The sequence below is a fragment of the Alligator sinensis genome, unplaced genomic scaffold (assembly GCF_000455745.1).
Source record: "Alligator sinensis unplaced genomic scaffold, ASM45574v1 scaffold599_1, whole genome shotgun sequence".
NCBI lineage: Eukaryota > Metazoa > Chordata > Crocodylia > Alligatoridae > Alligator > Alligator sinensis.
Genome location: NW_005841968.1, coordinates 2,103,672 through 2,121,988, shown reverse-complemented (window position 1 = coordinate 2,121,988; position 18,317 = coordinate 2,103,672). Strand labels below are relative to the sequence as shown.

The 18,317-nt window shown below is 44.0% G+C and overlaps 1 protein-coding gene across 1 annotated transcript in view; it reads left to right on the top strand.

Moving 5' to 3' along the window:
• Positions 1-18,317, top strand: part of KMT2C (lysine methyltransferase 2C) — a 282,429-nt gene that overhangs the window by 65,421 nt on the left and 198,691 nt on the right. The window contains 2 exon segments of the mRNA XM_025200451.1: positions 11,855-12,061; positions 15,640-15,785. Coding sequence (XP_025056236.1) covers positions 11,855-12,061; positions 15,640-15,785 — 353 coding nt within the window.

Genomic DNA, 18,317 nt, shown 5'->3' with positions numbered 1-18,317 from the left:
CCAGCCGCTGCGCAGCCCTCTGCCGTTTGAGCCGAGTAACTGTCAGCAGTAGTGGGTTGGCATCTTCTTTGCAAGCTAAAAGTACAGGGGAATCAGATGCTCATTTTGCCAGTGGGGTTCCTAGATAATTGCTGACACCAGAAAGATGAATCTTAAGCTCCATTTTAGGCTTTTATTTTTGCCAAAGTATAGCTATTCCACCTCTTGCACAACATAAGCTAAGGCAGTAGACATGGGGTGGGCAATTATTTTGGGCAGAGGGCTGCTTTCTGAGTTTTAGCAAGCCATCGAGGGCTGCATGACTGGCAGCCAGGGGCAGATAAATATTAATTTCTAAATTTTGTAGGGGCCCTGCAGGCCAGATACAATGGCTTGGTGGACCGCATTTTGCCCACCCTTGCAATAGACCCTCTCTGATCAGCGTAGCTGTGTCCACACCAGAGGTTTTCCTTCCACAGCAGTGTCAGTGAGAGACTGTGATCTTTGTACCTTTCTAGTTGCCATGGTTAAACAGATAAAACTTAATAGTGGTCATTGTGTCACCTTTCTGTCTTCCCCAAACTACCCATCACATCACTTCCTTCTGTAGTCGGCATGAACGCCAGGTTAGGCTTGGTGAAAGGACTAGAAAGTCGGGCTCTCCCTGTTCTCATTTTCAGTGCCCGGCCACGTCCTCATTTGAAGTAGCCAAGGACTGAATTTGCAAAAAAATCCTTCTGAATCCCTGTGCCCCCAGGGCAGGTGCATGGTCAGTCATTTTGGGCATACGGACTGCTGGCAGACGTGAGGGAAAAAAGACGCTTTACTGGAAGAAGCACCATGTCAGTTCAACCTGGTTCATGCAACATCTGTATAGATCGGGCGCTTCAGCAGAGCTTTTCAGTGCTTTTATCTAATAGCTGATTCAATTAGCTATTAGATAAAAGTGCCAAAAAAGCCCTGCTAAAGTGCCCAGTCTACACATACATTGGGCAAGCTGGGGACAGCTAACGCAGTGCCTCTTCATGCTTTGCACTTGGCGCAGGGGCACACTGAGTTTAAAGTAAAGCACTGTTTTGGGGGGATCTTTTTAAACCTGTAAGCAGCCATGGAGCCTGGCCATGTGTTGGAGGGGAGAGAGGCTGAAGCTTGTGAGGATGGAGTCCCAGGAGGAGTTTGCTATTCAGCTCTAGCAACTCTTTACTTTAGCATTTGCGAACTCTTACTTGGTTGTCAGAGTTCACGACTTGGATGAATTTGGGTTGGTTTTTCACAGCAGTAAAAGACATGTCCCTGACACTGGGACCAACCACAGTAAAATGTCAAGTCCCTTCTCCAAAACACAAAAGCATTTCAAAGAAATGTTTATGTAAAATGATCATGGGGACCAATATGTTGTTTTACTTGGCCTCATTCTCTACAACGGCTGAACCTGTTGCGGTTGAAATTTAGTGGGGGAAGAGGGCAAAGGAGAAACTCAGCCTGAGGCAGTTTTGCATGTTATGAACAATGCTTGTGTAAAATTTTGGCCCTAATAATTAACTTGGCAAAGTTGTAAACAGTTGTAAGTCAGGTTGTGTAATGGGATGTATCAGGCAACCTAGGCAGTGCTACTGGTCCTGGCTGTCATATGCAGATACTGCATTTTTTAGTGTCATTTTAATTTCATCTGCCTAGAGACTGAATTTAATTTACACATGTGATCCCCGCTGAGCACAAGAAATTTGAGCTGTTAAACCTCTTTAGAAATAGGCTTGAGACTATTACATTTGCTATCTATGGGTTAAATCAAGTATTCACAAAGTTCTGTGAAATCTTCCTGGATTTCCCCAGCGTTGTTTCTCTGTGGATTTTTGCTGGAGGCTACGAATCTCTTCAGTCAGAGCTTGAAGAATGACTATAGATAGCCTTGAGATAATTTTTCCACTTCAGATCTACTGACAGTTTCTTGAAATTCATTTTATTTAACATCCGTGTTACGGTACTTGATGCACTGAGCATCTCCCGGTTTTCATCCTACAACTCTTTTCAAACAGCTGTAACTCGACTTTAAACATTTACCTTGAGCTGAAGGCTGAGACATGACTACTCTGAATAAGAGTATATTTTTTATAAATGATTTTTTTTGTCTTACAAACGTCAGTAAATTGTTTATTTGTGTGTTTTGTTGTTTTTAATGTGAAAAGTACTGTTAGGTTGATTGTGTGCATGCAGAACTCCAACTGTGCTCATTTGAAAAAATTGGAAAGCAATTAGTGTGTAATGTGGTTTAATTGCTTTGTGTGGTTTGAAGGTAAAAAAAAAATTATCACCAGTGCAGCTTTTAACTTTGAATCATGGCTATTGCCCGTATCTAACGTTACCAATAAAAAGTATAAGGAACTTTATTATGATTTTTTTCAACAAACTCGCTAAAAAGATATTTACATGATAGGTGCCACCATTGCAGACCGTCAGAAATTCCTGATTGAGTTGCTCTACTCCTTCATTTTTCTATGAGAGAGAAGAGGTATTTTTTCATTTGTAATAGTTATGTTTAGAAATGGTTTTAAAAATGTGGTTGGCATTTCAGAAATACATTCTTTGTTTTCTATTGATCTTTGTTAAACCACTTGTTGCTGTTTTTGTATCTGGCCTACCCTTAGTTACCCCTACCTTCAGAGAGCAGGTTTATTAACTTGTAAATTCGGTGTCTATCTCAAGATTTTGTGCAACTTTTAATAACATTTCACGGGCTGCTTCAGTCTGAATTCCAGTAATGGGGAAACATGGGAGAAAGTTGCCAATCACAGGAGCTCCGAGCTTCAATACCAAAATGAATAGGTCAGCTGTGGGTTGTACACTCTTCCCCCAGTATTTTCCTAAAGGTTCTAGTCCCTTTATGCTTCAAGCGACGATCTTCCTTGTATTAAATTTTGCAATGAAATGCATATAGCTGGCATTGGGGGTTTTTTTTCAACTAGAATGCAACCTGCTCGCTTCTATTTGGCCTCTCATGGGCAGCATTTCCTTTAGGGCAGTGGCTCTCAACCTTTTTTGTACCAGGACCCATTCGTAAACATCAAAGGCCAGTCCCAACCCAGTGCCCTTCACTGCCAACTCTCCGTGCCCCAGCACCCCCCACCCCCCCCGGGTGCAGGGCAGGGGATGGGTATGTGGAGTATGGGAGGCCCCAAGCAGCCCCTCACAGGCTGGCGCTCTGCCAGCCTGCAAGGGAAAAGCCACAGTTTCCCACATTTTTCCTCTTTTAAAGTTTGTTCATGACCCTTTCATTTATTCTTGCAACCCACTTTTGGGTCACACCCCATGGGTTAAGAAATGCCGCCTTAGGGGTGCATCTTCCCTGGAGGAAAAAAGATTGATCTTGACTCATAACTAATAGAGTATAAGGTGCTAGTGAATGAATGACACTTTTCCACTTTAACACAGCAGGTTAAGTAATAGGCTGTGAGGGAAATTATGGTGCCTTGATCAGTCATTTTGGGTTAAAACTACAAGCTACTTTCTGTTCACTAGGGTTTTTTACTCTGTAGTAACTGATAAAGTGAAGGCTGCATATTTTTCTTTTCTTTGGTGAAGACGAAGCCTTACCCTAAAGTCTGTTTTTATGCATTAGGAAGTAGATTAAAATGACACATTATAAAAACAAAATAACAGAAGTTTTACTAGAAGTGTTCTGAAGTCTAATGTTTTCATTCTGCATGTATAGGCATGTGTATAACATGGGTTTCAAGAGTAGTTGACATTTATCTGCTAAAATTATTTGCACTGACGATGCTGTGAAAAGATTTGTTTTTTTTCCCCAAAAACATAAAATTAGCCCTTCTTCCTCCATACAGAGTTACTTTTAATAATCAAATTGCTCTAAAACTTTCATACATGGCAAAAATATCTTGATAATTGGTATTCTGCAGTAGGAAGTGAGATCTACCTTTGGGATGGGTAGGAAAAGACCCATTGAGATGAATAGCACACAGTTCATGCTTAAAAGACCATATGTTATATTGAATGCTGTGCTGTGGCTAAGCTTCTTCCACTGAGCAGAAAGAGGCATTTCATATTTCTGCAACTGTCCTGTGTTGCGGGGGGCTGTGTGGGCACGCTAGAAGGGAGGGACAGGCTACAACTAGATCTGGACAGGTTACAGGGGTGGGTGGATGAGAATAGGATGGGTTTCAATACTGACAAGTGCAGGGTGCTGCACCTGGGGAGGAAGAACCAGCAGCATACCTACAGGCTGGGGAACTCCCTTCTCGTCAGTGCAGAGGCAGAAAAGGATCTTGGAGTCACTATTGAGTCCAAGTTGAACAGGGCCTGCCAATGTGAGGACATGGTCAGTTAGGCTAACTGCACCTTGTCATGCATCCGCAGATGCATCACGAGCAGGTCCAGGGAGGTGATCCTCCCCCTATATGCAGCACTGCTCAGGCCACAGTTGGAGGATTGCGTCCAGTTCTGGGCGCCGCACTTCAGGAGGGATGAGGACAGCATCGAGAGGGTCCAGAGGAGGGCCACTCGTATGGTCAGGGGGCAGCAGGGCAGGCCCTCCGAGGAGAGGCTACGGGGCCTGAACCTGTTCAGCCTCCACAAGAGAAGGCTGAGAGGGGATCTGGTGGTCATCTACAAACTTACAAGGGGGGACCAGCGGGGAACGGGAGAGTCCCTGTTCCCCCGAGCACTACCAAGTGTAACTAGGAATAACGGCCACAAGTTGATTGAGGGTAGGTTCAGACTAGACATCAGGAGCCGCTACTTCACAGTCAGGGCGGCTAGGATCTGGAACCAACTTTCAAGGGAAGGGGTGCTCGCTCCTACCCTGGGGGTCTTCAAAAGGAGGCTGGATAATCACCTAGCCAGGGTTGTTTGACCACAGCTTCCTTTCCTGCCCATGGCAGGGGGTCGGACTTGTTGATCTGCTCAGGTCCTTCCCGACCCTACCAGCTATGAAACTATGAAACTGTGGGGTCACACACATCACTAAGAGCCCCCGGAGCTCTTAGTGATGTGTGTGGATTCTCCTCCTGGCTGCATCTAGCTTATGGGGTGCCACCTTTCTCCTCATTTGCCTTGCAGCTCTTTTGAAGTCGGGGAGAGCCCAGTGGTAGCGCAGGTGCAGGAGCCTGCTGGAAATTCGGAGCAGCAGCATGCAAGAATCAGAGGTAGTGTACTCAACCTGGTGTTTTAATGGCCAGAGGACTCCCAGCACCAGGAGCCTTGGCAGGGTTTGATGGAAGGGGCCCATGGTAGTGGTGCAGGGCTCCTGTTGCATGGATTCCAGCTCCAAATCCCCAGAATTTCTCTCATCTCTCTGTATCCCTCAAGCAGAGAGAGCAGGCTTTGGGGCTGGAGTGCCTAGCAGTAGCAGGAGGCCCCAGGAGCAGGACCCAGTGTCTGCATTGGCTGCCCACCCTCCTCTTCCTCCTTCCCTCCCTTGTGGTATGAGGGAAAAAGGAGCACTTTGGGATTCTGCAGGACCTAGGAGTCTCTTGTCCCCATGTACACATAGCAAAAAGTAAAATGGTTTAAACAGAGTCTCATTTAAAGAGGCATTCTTTTGGAGCATTTCATCCTCTTTTGGAATATATTTCCAAGTCAGGTAAGTATGTCCAGCTGGCCCTTGCAACACTTCAGTTGTTGCCACTGTCCACACCCAGAAATGCAGCTAAACATCTCCAGCCTTAACCCTGCTTCATCCCTGGTCAGAGCTAGAAGAGCAGCCTCCCCACACCCCCATTTGAATCTGCTCCAAGTATACATTTGTCCTTGCTCTTGGTGGTCCATTTGCGTGAAGATGCAAATCACTTTCTATTGCGTGAAGATGCAAATCACTTTCTATTGCTGCTTGCTACAGCTCACCTTCAATGATGGGAAGAGCAACCAGCAACATTGCAGGCTTCCTAACACAGTGAGGGGCAGCAGAAGTATATATGATGAGATGAGAGAATGGTCTTCTGTGAGATGAAACGCATCATGTAAACAGCACATTGACATAGTCATTCTTCTCATCTGCTTATCATAGGGCAGTCCTGGCTGAAACAGTGGCTCATGCCAGTTCCAGAAGTAACAGAACAGAGCTGGTCTATACTATAACTTTTGTCTTGTCTTGTCTTGAGTTTCAGAAGCATTGACCATAAGTGTATTTGATGTTTTGGGTGGGTAGAAGGCCCTGATGGTCAGATTTAACTCCACTAATAAAGTTAATAAAGAAAATAAATTATATCTTTAATTCTTTCGTTGCTCTCTTGTTGCAGCCAAATAGTGTGTACAGTCACTTACCTAGTAATGCATGTGTTAAAATTACATCAACTGAACAGGCAAATCAGTACTGTCTGATGAGTCCTGATGAATGTGTCACTGGTTTACTAAAGAAAGTAATTTCCCATATACACGTTCTCACCCTGAGCTTTCTGTGAAGCTCTGGTTTTCCTCTTGGCCCTTTTCTGAGTGGATAAAGGACAAGGCACATTTCCTGCACCTCAGTTTCCTTTCAGCCACAAAGTCCTATATCACATTGACTTTGAGGAAGGAGGTTGGGCTTAAATGTGCATGTGAAAATACATCTTGAAGATCTTCAGTTACCGTCAAATGTCTTTGTTTGTTTTTTCTTTCAAATAATTGCCTACATGCCCATTATCACTAATAGAAGACTTCAAAGCAGTGTCCACTGCTTTGCCTGTGCCTCTGAGTTTCCCAAGGCAGGGGTTGGCAATGTTTTACTTGTAGGGGCCTCAGCTTGCCACCTGACTCCCTGCTGCTGCAAATATTCATTTCCCCCTCCGCTCACCCCCAAGCTCATGCATCCAGAGGTAACCCTTGCTCCAGGTACCAACCCCACTGCAGCAAGGGTAAGCACAGGCACGAGAGCAGGAAAGGGGGAGAGACAGGTCAGTGCAGCACAATGTCGCTCAGTCCTTGGTGCCTTCCTGGGCCAGATCCAACCTCCTTGCAAGTTAGATCTGATCCTGGGGCTGTAGGTTTCCAATCCCTGCCCTAAGGCAAACGGCAGTTGTAGCACAACTGTGCCAAGCATGGCATTTGCTCTAGAGGCTTCCATAGTGGCATAATGGTTTGTCAATACAGGACTGGAGCTCCAGGTAGCTGCCTTGCAGATGGCACATGTAGGAACGTTATGCAGGGATGCTATGCAAGTGGCCTGGGCTCCGGTGCAATGTCCTTTTATTATCCCTGGCAAATCCATGTGAGGGGTCTCACAGCATGGCTTTATATTGCCCAAGGTCCGGTTTGACAGCCTCTGGGCTGATATTGCTGTACTGTTATACATCTCAAGTACAAACAACCAGGGAGGTTTTCAGAATTACTTCCTTGACAAATGAGCTAATGCCCTTTCCACATCCTCTTAATACAGCGAGGCCTCTGCCTATAAGGAAGAAGGCTTCAGTTTTGGGAAGGGGCGTGGGATGAATGCTCTCAGTTACTTTATCTGGTTAGAAGGTATTGACAGAGAGGACGCAGCATTAGGGTTTGGATCTGACCGTGCTTTTTACCCATGCAGATGCTACCAGAAAAGAGTTTTTTTTTTCTGTAAAACTACACAAAAGAGCACGTTGCAATAGATTAAAACCATGTTCTCATTAAGAATGTGATGACCAAATTCTAGTCCCATTGGGAGGTTGGGAATTAGGAGGACAAGGTTCTTTGCTGCAGGTGTTATTGAGCTGAGGATGTTTCATGGTAGAGGGTGCATATTTAAGTTTGGTCTCCTATTATGGTTTCTCAACATGTCCTTGGCTGAGGATCAGGCATATATCTTATTGCTGTTGACAAAAAATAAAAAAAAGTCTGTCTGTCTGTCCCTTCCAACACCAGAATGCAGTTATTGTACTGTGCTTGTCTACCTTAACACCCTTCTTCCTTTTCATCCATCTCACACACACAAAAGAGGAGATAGGCATAGGAAAAACGTCGCAGTGAAGAACACTTTATAAAATAACACGTTATTATTCCCTCCTAAGTAGCAGCGAGCCATCTCTGGATTTGAAGTAGTGCATAAGAGAATGAAACCTGGCTTCGTACAGTTGAGAAGATAAATGATGAATTTTTATCCATTTTAATGATGCCTGGAACAGCATAAAGAAAGTTGGAAGTATAATGGTAGTTAGCTAGTTCTTTCATTTCAACAAATTTTATAAAGCAGTCATTGCCCCCATTTTTAATAGTCTATTCTGAAAACATTTGACAACAAATTAAGAATTTGATCTTGTAAATTGTTGAATGTCCTCAGCTTCTGTTGTCATTAGCGTGAACTGAGCGCTCTTCAAACTCCCCAGGATCAGACTCTCTATTCCTATGTGAGAAAAGACTGGGTTTCTTTAATACTTTTTTGTGTATATCATCTGCTAGTTGAAGAAGTTAGTCTTTACTTGTACAACAGGCTGTAAAATATTTACCTGATCTTTTCTAAACGAAAGGTTTGGGCCCACATTCCCCTCAGTCTACTAAATGTCTAGCGCTGCTAGGCTCCAGTCATCCCAGAAGTATGTGTGTAGCTTAAGAGAGCGGTCCTCTTCCACCCTGGCAGCCGCGTGGTTCTTCTCCATCCTGGCACTTGGACAGCCTTGTGCTCCTCCAGGCAGATCTTGTTGCACCCTGCGCAGCGGTAGGGATCTCCCATTCTGGCAGTGGGAAATCTTATGATTTGGCAGGCAGATTGTGTCCCGCTTAGGGGAGTGCAGAGCCCTCCAATGGACAGCCGTAGCTGACTCCAATGTGGGACTTGGCTCCAGCCTAATTCTCAGTTACGAATTCTGCTTTATTGGGTTTGGGCTCCTTAACAGGGAGACATCAACCTGAAACTGTGTCTTGAGAGCCTACGTGGTTTTGGTGGTTGTGCTGTTTTGTCTTTCCCTTAGTAGCCTGTTGAATTGATTTACACAGGACATGGGAAACGTCAACTCCAAGGGATTTGCACTCCCATCTCCCAATTCTCCAGGCAGTGCTTTTCTCAGGAGTGTCGTATTGTTTGGCCCTGCAGGCTGACCCTAGCCTATGGAGTTTCCCTTAGGCTGTGCTGCCTATGGGTTGTAGCAGCGGCATTAATTTCCGCAACTGCTGGAGCCACTTTCAGTGCAGCTCTGCAACTCAAGGAGTTAATATTGCTGCCATTTGTTCCCACTTTTCCCCAGATGCCAATTTTTAGTCACCAGGGGCTAATAAAAACCATGATTTTGGTGGCAAATAATAGGATGGGGAGGGGGAAGGGAAGGTGAGTGGCATTAACTCACTGGGATCCAGAGTTGCCATGAAACATTTCTCCGGCAGCTGTAGGGATTAACACTGGCAGCCATGGAAAAGAGCTTCGTGGGCCTAAACCAGCCCATGGAGGTGGGTGATCCAGAAACCGGGCAGGCTGGATCCAGCCCATGGGCTGAATGTTTGACACCCTTTCCCAACTGAACATCCAAGAGTGAATGGAGAAAGAGTAGTGAGCCAGTGGGCACTGTCCTGGGAGGGAAGGAGAGGGGCCTGGGTCCTGACCACTACTTCCCGTGCTACCTTGTATTTATATGCGTAAACCTATAACCACTAAAATGTGAACATCCATGTATTTCCTGTTCTGTCTCATTAAGCTCAATGTTACATCATGGAAGAGCTCTATATTCACCTATACTCAGTACACTTCTCTCTCATTCCTTTGGATTTTTTCATTTAATCAAAACTTTTTGTCTCTGGATATGCTCTCTTCAAGATTTCTAGAGCAAACCCTTTGCCTGTTAGTGATGAGCAGTCTCTGCAGTGGGTTTCACATTGCAAACAGAGGTCAGCACCTGTCCTGTGCCAAGAAGGATGGGTTGCTGGGGAAGGGTATGCATGGGGCATCAGGGTAGAGTTTTTTATTTTGAGTGCCGAGGGGAACAAACTATTACATTAGATAAGGTCATATAGCCCCTAAGTTTGGTCTGCCGTCTTGGAAGTGTGCCGACTCTGATACCAGTGGCAGCATGTTATTTGCTTTTGGACGCATGTTAAGATGTGAACCAGAAAACAGTCTCTCTCTGATGGTCTGTGCTCCTGAGATGTCCATTCTTATGCTGGATGAAAAATTAAGAGACCTTTAAGAGGCCTTCAGTCCTATTCCATTTCTTACCTTCTCCAAGTGTTTCTTTTGTAAGGGCCAGATTTTGGGCTGTCTCTGAGTACATTAGGGCAAAGCTAAGTTGTTTTATTGAATTGTCAAAGTCCGCTATTCTGGGCTGCAGCTTGTCCCTTTTTAATCCCTCTTTCTTCTTTCTGCTGTTGCTGCGTTTGCCTGACCTTGACAAACAGTGCAGGAAACCTGTTATTTTTTCCAACTCGCAGTGAACACTGCACTGTAATTTGGCCTCTAGGGAGTTTTTTATTTTCAACTTACAAATCCCAGAGTCCAAATACACCACTTTTGAAATGTGCTAAATTCTATTTATATGGGATTCTTTCCAAACCAGACCTCCACCCCAGTGCCAGATTCCTTTAGGCATGTTTTGGGGGTCATAGGGACACTATAAGAAGAAAACAAAATTGCTCACTTATGCATATAAATATGTTAAATGATTTTCCCTTTAAAGGGTTTTTATGCAAATCATAAAAGTTCACATTTTAAAGTTGTGGATATATTTATTTGAGAAGTACTGTGCAATAGCCTCCATATGATGTGACACAAGGAGTGCTGTCAGAGCTGACAGGGTGCTACGCGTATAAAATAAAATGGCAAATAGTACAAGGATATCTGGATCGGTCATGGTACTGTATTTGGAAGTCTTCTTGTAAGGTGGGGCTGCAGAGTATCTTAGCATGTGTGGGATGGGTCAGCGGCTGGGGATATATAGATATATTCAGGGTGTTTGTGTGTACAGTCAGTGGTGTATATTTCCCATTATTTTTAAAGCGTGCATCTAGGTTTGATCATTTGTTTTTATAAAAAATATATGCATGCATACATTTGTATACCAATATGTCTTTAATTTATCTCCTATATACTGTTTACTGGAACCTGCATGCGAATGATTCACATGCACTGCACGCGTATGTGGTCAGTCATGTTAGTTTTCCAGTACTCAGTATTTCCTTTATGCCAGACTTGGGATCTTAATGTGGTAGCTTCTCCATTTGCCATCAGCAATTTTGTAGTCTTTTGGACACAGTGGAATAGGTGAGGCTTTGTGATAGGTTAGGGCGTGTGTGTCCAACTCGGCCAAATGAGAGGCGTGGAGCTAGTCCATGAGCTGGAGCAGACCCACGTATGTACCCTGCAAGCCAGAGCCAGTGCAAAGGGTCAGTCCATTGGGCCACACATGTGGCATGCAGTGTGCAGAGCTGGTCTGGCACATGCTGTGCAGTGTTGGAGCTGGTGCAAGTGCTGCATGCAGTGCATGGAGCCAGTCCAGGGCACATGGGGCTGGTCCATTGTGGGTGCTGCATGCAGCATGCCCCCTGGGCACTGCATGTAGCATGTGCCAGACTGGCTCCATGCCCTGGACCGGGGCCAGCGTGTACTGTATGTGACATGCAGGGACGGTCTGAGCACTGTGGGCCAGATCATGGGGCTCCGCAGGCTGGATCCAACCCACAGGCTGCATCTTTGACACCCCTAGGCTGCGAAGTTTTGAGCCTAGAAAAAACATAGGAAGTCCACACTTTTATCAGATTCTTTCTGATAACAAAAAGAAAAATAATGCTTTATAATTTTAAACAATGGGAAGTGATATTGAATGGTTAAATGATTATTTTATTTGATGGTACATTGTAAAATGGTTATTTTACTTTTTACCCTATTTAGTGTTTTGTGCGATTGAGTCAAATAGATATGCAGCCCTACAGTTGATAAGCTAGCCTCTCATGCTGTTTTCTAAAAAAAAATAAAAAATCTTCTCTTTCTCAGTGAACAGCTCTGCGCCTTTTGTTACTGTGGTGAACGAAGCTCGTTAGGACAAGGAGACTTAAAACAATTCAGTCCAACACCAGGGTTCATCATCCCATGGAAGAACCAGCCTTTAAATAAGAGTGAAGCCAACGAAAGCACCGATGGAGCTTGTGAGAGACCTCCAAGGCAAAACTCAGTGCCTCGCAAGCAAAGAGGACAGAAGAGGTAAGCCTGTTTCCTTCTACAAATACAAATATATGCTATTTATTAAAGTAAGCCATTTATTTTAAAAATTGTATTTTATGGAGACCAAGAAGCATGTTTTTGCAAGTCCTGATAGGTAAATAAATTGAAAACAAATCATTTAAAAACCATTTGACCCTCAATACTTTTCATCTGTTTGAAACAAAAGTAAGCCATGCAGAAAAGCAGCTATCTGCATCCTGGTTTTAAGGGGTTTTTTTTCCCTCTGTTAATGAGGATATAGATTTTAGTGAACAAAAAAGGTACCCTTCTTACTTAAATACAAGTGCTCTTAAACCATGTAAATAGATGGACAGAATGCAAGTCTGGAAGGAGAGCCACCCAATACATTGATTTCTAAACCACTGTGTATACATTAGAGGGACCAACAACTTCAGTGCATCTTTTTATCTTTCTTCTCTGTGAAAATTAACACGTACTACTGGGAAATGTCACATGCTATGTGACTAAAGGAGTCTGCTAGTCAAAACTCTGTTTACCGTTCATGTATGCTAACATCCTGTTTCTCGTTCTTGAAGTGCAGTAGTGTCCTAGGTCCCTTTTGCCATACAAGCACTTTTAATAACTAATTAGATGCATGGAGACGCTTATGCATGGCACCTACTGAAACTTTATTTAATATACCTACCAAAAGGAAATTTAAACTATATCTAACTTGGAATGCAGCTTTTCCTCATTTAGTTGCACAATGCAGTAGATTATATATTTGGATTTTGTAATTCTGGATTTTTTTTCTGTTACCATGGTTAGATGTAGTCTCGTTTCAGAGCTGCCTCGCTAATATGTGGATTGTGTTGTGCTGGCTGATTAGTAGAGGTTTTTGTAGCCTATGGGAAAGTGCAAAATTAATTTAGCTTGGAACAACTAACCAGCTCCGTCCCTCGAGGGTGATGATGTAATCATCCCCAAGTGCAGTGCTGGCAATCAGCCAAGTTTAAGTACTAAAGCATTGTTGTGTTGGAGCTTTCTGATTGGTTGCGGGCGCTGGACTGCTGCCAATACAATGAAGAAGTGAAGTAGGAAATGAAACAATAACAAAGAGGCAGCCTTTTAAAAGGATTTAAGGTGGAACGTTTTAAGGCATTCTGGATTGCCAAGGCATGCATAGATTTGCATCCACACTACTTTTATGTCGAATATTTAACCAGATTAAATCTATTTAGTTGTTATACTAATTTCAGCTTGGAAACCCTGTATTAAAACATGAATGTTCAATCTCCTATATAAAAATAAGTGAGCTGAAAAACGACAGTGTTTTTATCTCTTTGATAGAAGTGAATTTAAACACACATGTTAAGAAGGAGGTCAGCTTTCCACATTGCAGAATTTGATATGAATTTTAATTTTGGAGGGGAACTTTTTTGTCGGGTTTGAAGGCACTTCTAGGGCTGTAATCCTCGTGGGAATAGTTTTGGCATGTTTTCTGTTTTTGCCAATGCTTTGCTCTTTCCCAGCTGAGGAAGGACATTTTGTGCCTGAAAGCTTGCCTGACATCTCTCTCAATTATACAATTAGTTGAATGAAAAATATCACCAAAAAACCTTGCTTCTCGTATTCCCTGGACCATCCCAGCACTCCAGCTCCACAACAGTGTTTTCTCAGGCGCACAGTTTACATCTGCAGGATCATGCCAATACGAGTGTAAAAAGGTGTAATGCACAAAGGCACTGGTGGGTAGAGAAGGTTTTTCTCTGGTTTAGTGTAAATTTACTATTTGGGCAAAAATTACAACATAATTTTTGTCCTTTTATATTTCTGTGGCGCGTGATTTTTAATAAGAATCAGTAAAAAGTAGATGGCATGGCGAATGCTTTTCTTTTCAAGGGGAAATGACAGTGTAAATTTTAAAATAAACTATAAATTGATCTGGCTTGAAAGTACACATATTTATACCTTGGGATTTATTTTTTCCTTTTTGGATTTCTTTATGGCTTACATTTTTCTTCAGGATTTTATTCATATTATATGTCTTTACTGTATTTTGGACACTTGCTTGATGTGAGGAGAATTTAATTTAAAGCTTTAATGTAAGGAAAATATTTTATTGATAGTAGATGCTAGATTTGAGGGCATCTTTTATTTCTGGCACTGGATTTTGATTTATCATGATATGAAATGGGTGATTTTCAGGTGTAATTTCAGGTTTAAAACTTCCCACACTTCTTTGGTCTCTGTGGAAGGGTCTTAACCATAATTTTTTATGCAATTTCAGCTTTTATTTAGTCTTTCTGAACATTTAGTATTTCTGAATGTAACCTTCTAAGTGAAGCAAATGTAAAATGATATACTTTTGTTTTCTGGAGTCTACAAATTAGCTTCATTACATGCTGTTGCTCATTACTTCAACAAGTAGATCAGTTTTCTATGAGTAGCACCAAAATGATCACGACTGTTTTTATGCTCCTGCAAATTTGAGAACCTTTTGAGCAGCAAAAGACCTACAAACTGGAATGAGTCATGGAAGGAAACCCAGTAAAAAGTTGAGAATACCCAGAAACAAATCCCAGCGCTCTCTTCCATGACCGTCCCCGAGGTAGCAGACTTCTTGCCAACACTTAAAGCAATTCCAGGAAGAAATGTTGTGTGTTTGGGATGGAGCCCAGTTGCTTTCCTTGGGCCAGTGAATCTTATGTTTGTTGGATAATTGTTAGGTCAGGGTAAAGTCAGAAAGATGGTATTCTCTGTACTGGCCTAGTTTGTCTTGAGCTTGTTTGCTTGTGGCTTTTTTTTATTTAATAGGTGCTGTTCATTAATTCATTTCTCATCTTTCATCCTGATACAAAGACTGCTCTATTATTTTACTGGTTTTCTTTCTTCTTTTTTTTCTTTGTACTTAATTTGATTTTTTTTGAAAAGTAGGACAAATGCATCTTCTGCAATCTACCTTTTCCATTCTCTTCCCTTGTTTCCCTTCCCCCATACAAGCTAGTTGTGTGCAATCACCGCAGCTTACCTCTGGCTGGTAGGGCAGATTCTCCTCTGAGAATACTGTCAGTGCTATACCATAGACCAGCTGTCAGGGTTGTGAAGAGGAAGCCATAAGAAAGCTGCAGCTGGCACCCTCCACTTAAAGCACCACCTCCCTCTCTCCATTCCAGGCTTTTCCACTTCCCAAGAGACATGGCCCTCTTTCATGTGGATCTGTACTGTCTGGTCTTGCCTCCCGACCTGCTGCTGTCAATGGACCAGTAGATATTTTTTTTTAATGCACTTAAAAGATGAGAAGTTTTCTGTGTCCTGAAGAAATGAAAAGGCAGGCTGAACAAAGAAATATTTAACACAATCTTTTTTCTGGTGAATATAATTTTTAACTAAAAGTGTTGTTCTTCATTCTTTTGGATTGGCATAAATACTGTGTCAAAGTGCAAGGAGCTTAGATTTTTCCTTTTTTGATGTACATTTTATCACAATTGGAAAACCTCAAGCAATTTGCCCCTTGTGTTTAGGCCATCTGAAAAATACAAAGCTAATTCAATAATTAACATAGACTGTGTTAATAGAGATTTATCTAACCATAATTTTCCTCCTCCTTGCTACAGAGAGAGATCTCGACAGAGCATACCATCATGTACAAATGTAAGCACCCAAACTCCTTCTGAGGATCAGGTTGTCAAATTTTGGGATGAACTCAGTTTAGTTGGCTTACCAGATGACATTGATGTCCAAGCCTTATTTGAGCCAACAGGTAAGGAGATGCTTTCAGCTATTAATGTAATGTGTTAATATATATAGTGTTCTTAGCAAACTCTTATTCAGTTATTCTTCAATTTAATGCAATGATTTCATCTTTGGGGGAAGTCAGGAAGAAAGAAGAAGAAAGTAGAGAGATTTCATTATTTTTGCATAATACTTAAAGCCCAATTCTGTAAAGCCTTACTCTGTGATGTAGCTCCATGAAGCTACTTACACAGTAACAACTACTCCGTGAAGAAGGATTTGCAGGATGAATCGTCATTGTGACGGCTATAAACACTGTGTTTACTTAAGTCTAAGATGTCTCTGTCTCCTTCCCCCCATAACTAGATTCTGTATTTGGAAAATGTATATAGAAGGGCGTTTGTGCCCAAAAGCTTACAAAGAACAATTTTTCCAACTATTTAGTTGCTCTAATAAAAGATAGCGCATCTACCCAAAGAACCTTGTCTGCCTGTGGAAAATGTATACATTTTGTTATAATTTTCCAGGTATAGAATCTAATTACTGGAGGGTTGCCTTGAATTTGTGTGTCCCCGCTCAGAGGGCCCTCCTCCACTGCTATAACTGGGCTGGGGAGGGGCAGGGCAGTCAGCCCCCATGCCCTCTGCCCCGCCTGTCTGCCTGCAGCCTTCCTGTCACCTGTACCCCTCCTACCCATAGTCTCTTCCTCGTCCTACTCCCATGCCCCACAGGCTAGGGACAGAAATTTACACACAAATCAGTATAAGTGATTGGGAAGTTGCTCAAATCTGTAACACAACAGAAGTTCAGTGCACATAAACTACTTTCAAAATGGCCAAAACTGGATTAAGATAAACCTGGATAGATGCAGCATCAGACTTGATTGATTTAGATTAAATTGGTTTATTGAGCTTCTGTAGCAGATCCCCTCCAGATTAAAATGATCTGCTCCACCCAGGCAGGGTGCTCTAAGCCCCGCAAGCTTCTGGCTGCATTTCCAGTTTCAAAAATGAATGTGTGTTCACTTGCTTATCGGTTCAATCTACGCAGCTTCAACTAGGATCGAATTAACACACAAGCCACCTAGGCAGATGAGTGAAAAAGGGCCCAGGGAGTTTGACTAGGGCCCACTAAAGGGTCAATTTGGCCCTGGCTTCAACTAACCTGTAGAGATTGAATTGATTCAGCCACAGTCTCTGCCTCTTCCCCCCCCCACTTCCTTACTGTCAGATGCTTCTTCGGCTCTGTTCCCCCCTGGAACACAGCATGTGGAAACGCAGCCCTTACCAAGACATGGAGCAGTGGTGGCGCTGCTGTTTGGCCAGGCAGGGCATGGAGTTTCCACGTGCTCCATGCCTGGAAGGGAATCCAGCCTGAGCTAGAGCTGAGCGGCACCTGACAGTAATGTTGGGGAAGGGGTCACGGGGGCAGAAGCTGCAGAGGGCAAGCAGAGCAGGTAGCAGGACGCTGCTCTGGGTCTGACTCTGGCCCTGACCCAGGCTCAAAGCCAGTCAGAGCTCCAGCAGCCACCTTGCACCTTCCGCCTCCCTCTCCCTTGCTTCATACACAAATCTAAGATGAGGGCCTTTTTTTCTTCTAGCTGACTGGTGGGGGGGAAAAACCTGATTTTTAGTATGAGCAAATATGGTGTATCATTTTTACTTAACTATTTCAGGAGTGTGCAAGAAACCTCAGGCAGCACCTGGCAGCCATGTCTTTCACTATTCCATTTTTTTTTGGTGGCAGCTTCAAATTACCCAAGATCAAAAACTTTCAGAGTCCATGCTGCTGAGTTTTGTAGCTTATCTAGGCTAGCCTGGTTGAAATGCACCGCTTTCTGTATCTACCCAGCCCACAAGGGGGTGATGACAGGTGTAGGCACTAGACAGTTATTTTGGCTACAGGGCCACTTTAGGAATTTGGATGAGCTGGGGCAGGGGAGAGTGAGGGAGGAGGGGAAGGCTGACTGGCCTGGGAGGTGGGGACAGTTGATCCTATGTAACCAGGGCTTTTCCCCCCCATACCTGCCACTGGGGGTGCTGGACAGACCGGGCAGGGTGTGCTTGCCGTATGGATGGGGCCACGGGTGGGCAGGGAGTGGTGTCTGGGAGTGGGACAGGTGGACAGAGACTGGGGCTGGGATCATGGGGGAGTGAGAGCACGGTGCCAGATTGCAGCTCTGCCCCAGGGCCCAGCCCCATGCTGTCACCGCCCTGTGATCCTGGCCCCAGCCCTGACCTGCCTGTCCTACTCCTGATTACCACTCTCTGCCTGACCACAGTCCCATCCCATCCGCCCGCCCAAACGTGCCCTGTCCGCGAGGGTCCTGGCTAGTCTCCATGGAGACCCCACCCACCCACCACTCTGTCTGGCACCTCTGGCAGTGACTGTAGGATAGATGGGCCGAGGTGCCTGGGCAGCAGGGCTGGATCAAGTGGTGGCAGTGACACTAACGGTGGCAGCCAGAAGGAGCCAGCACTTCAGGGGCTACCAGGAAGTGGAGCCCAGCCACTGCACCATCCCCACCCCGGTGTGCACCCAGGGGCGGCAGGACCAGCCC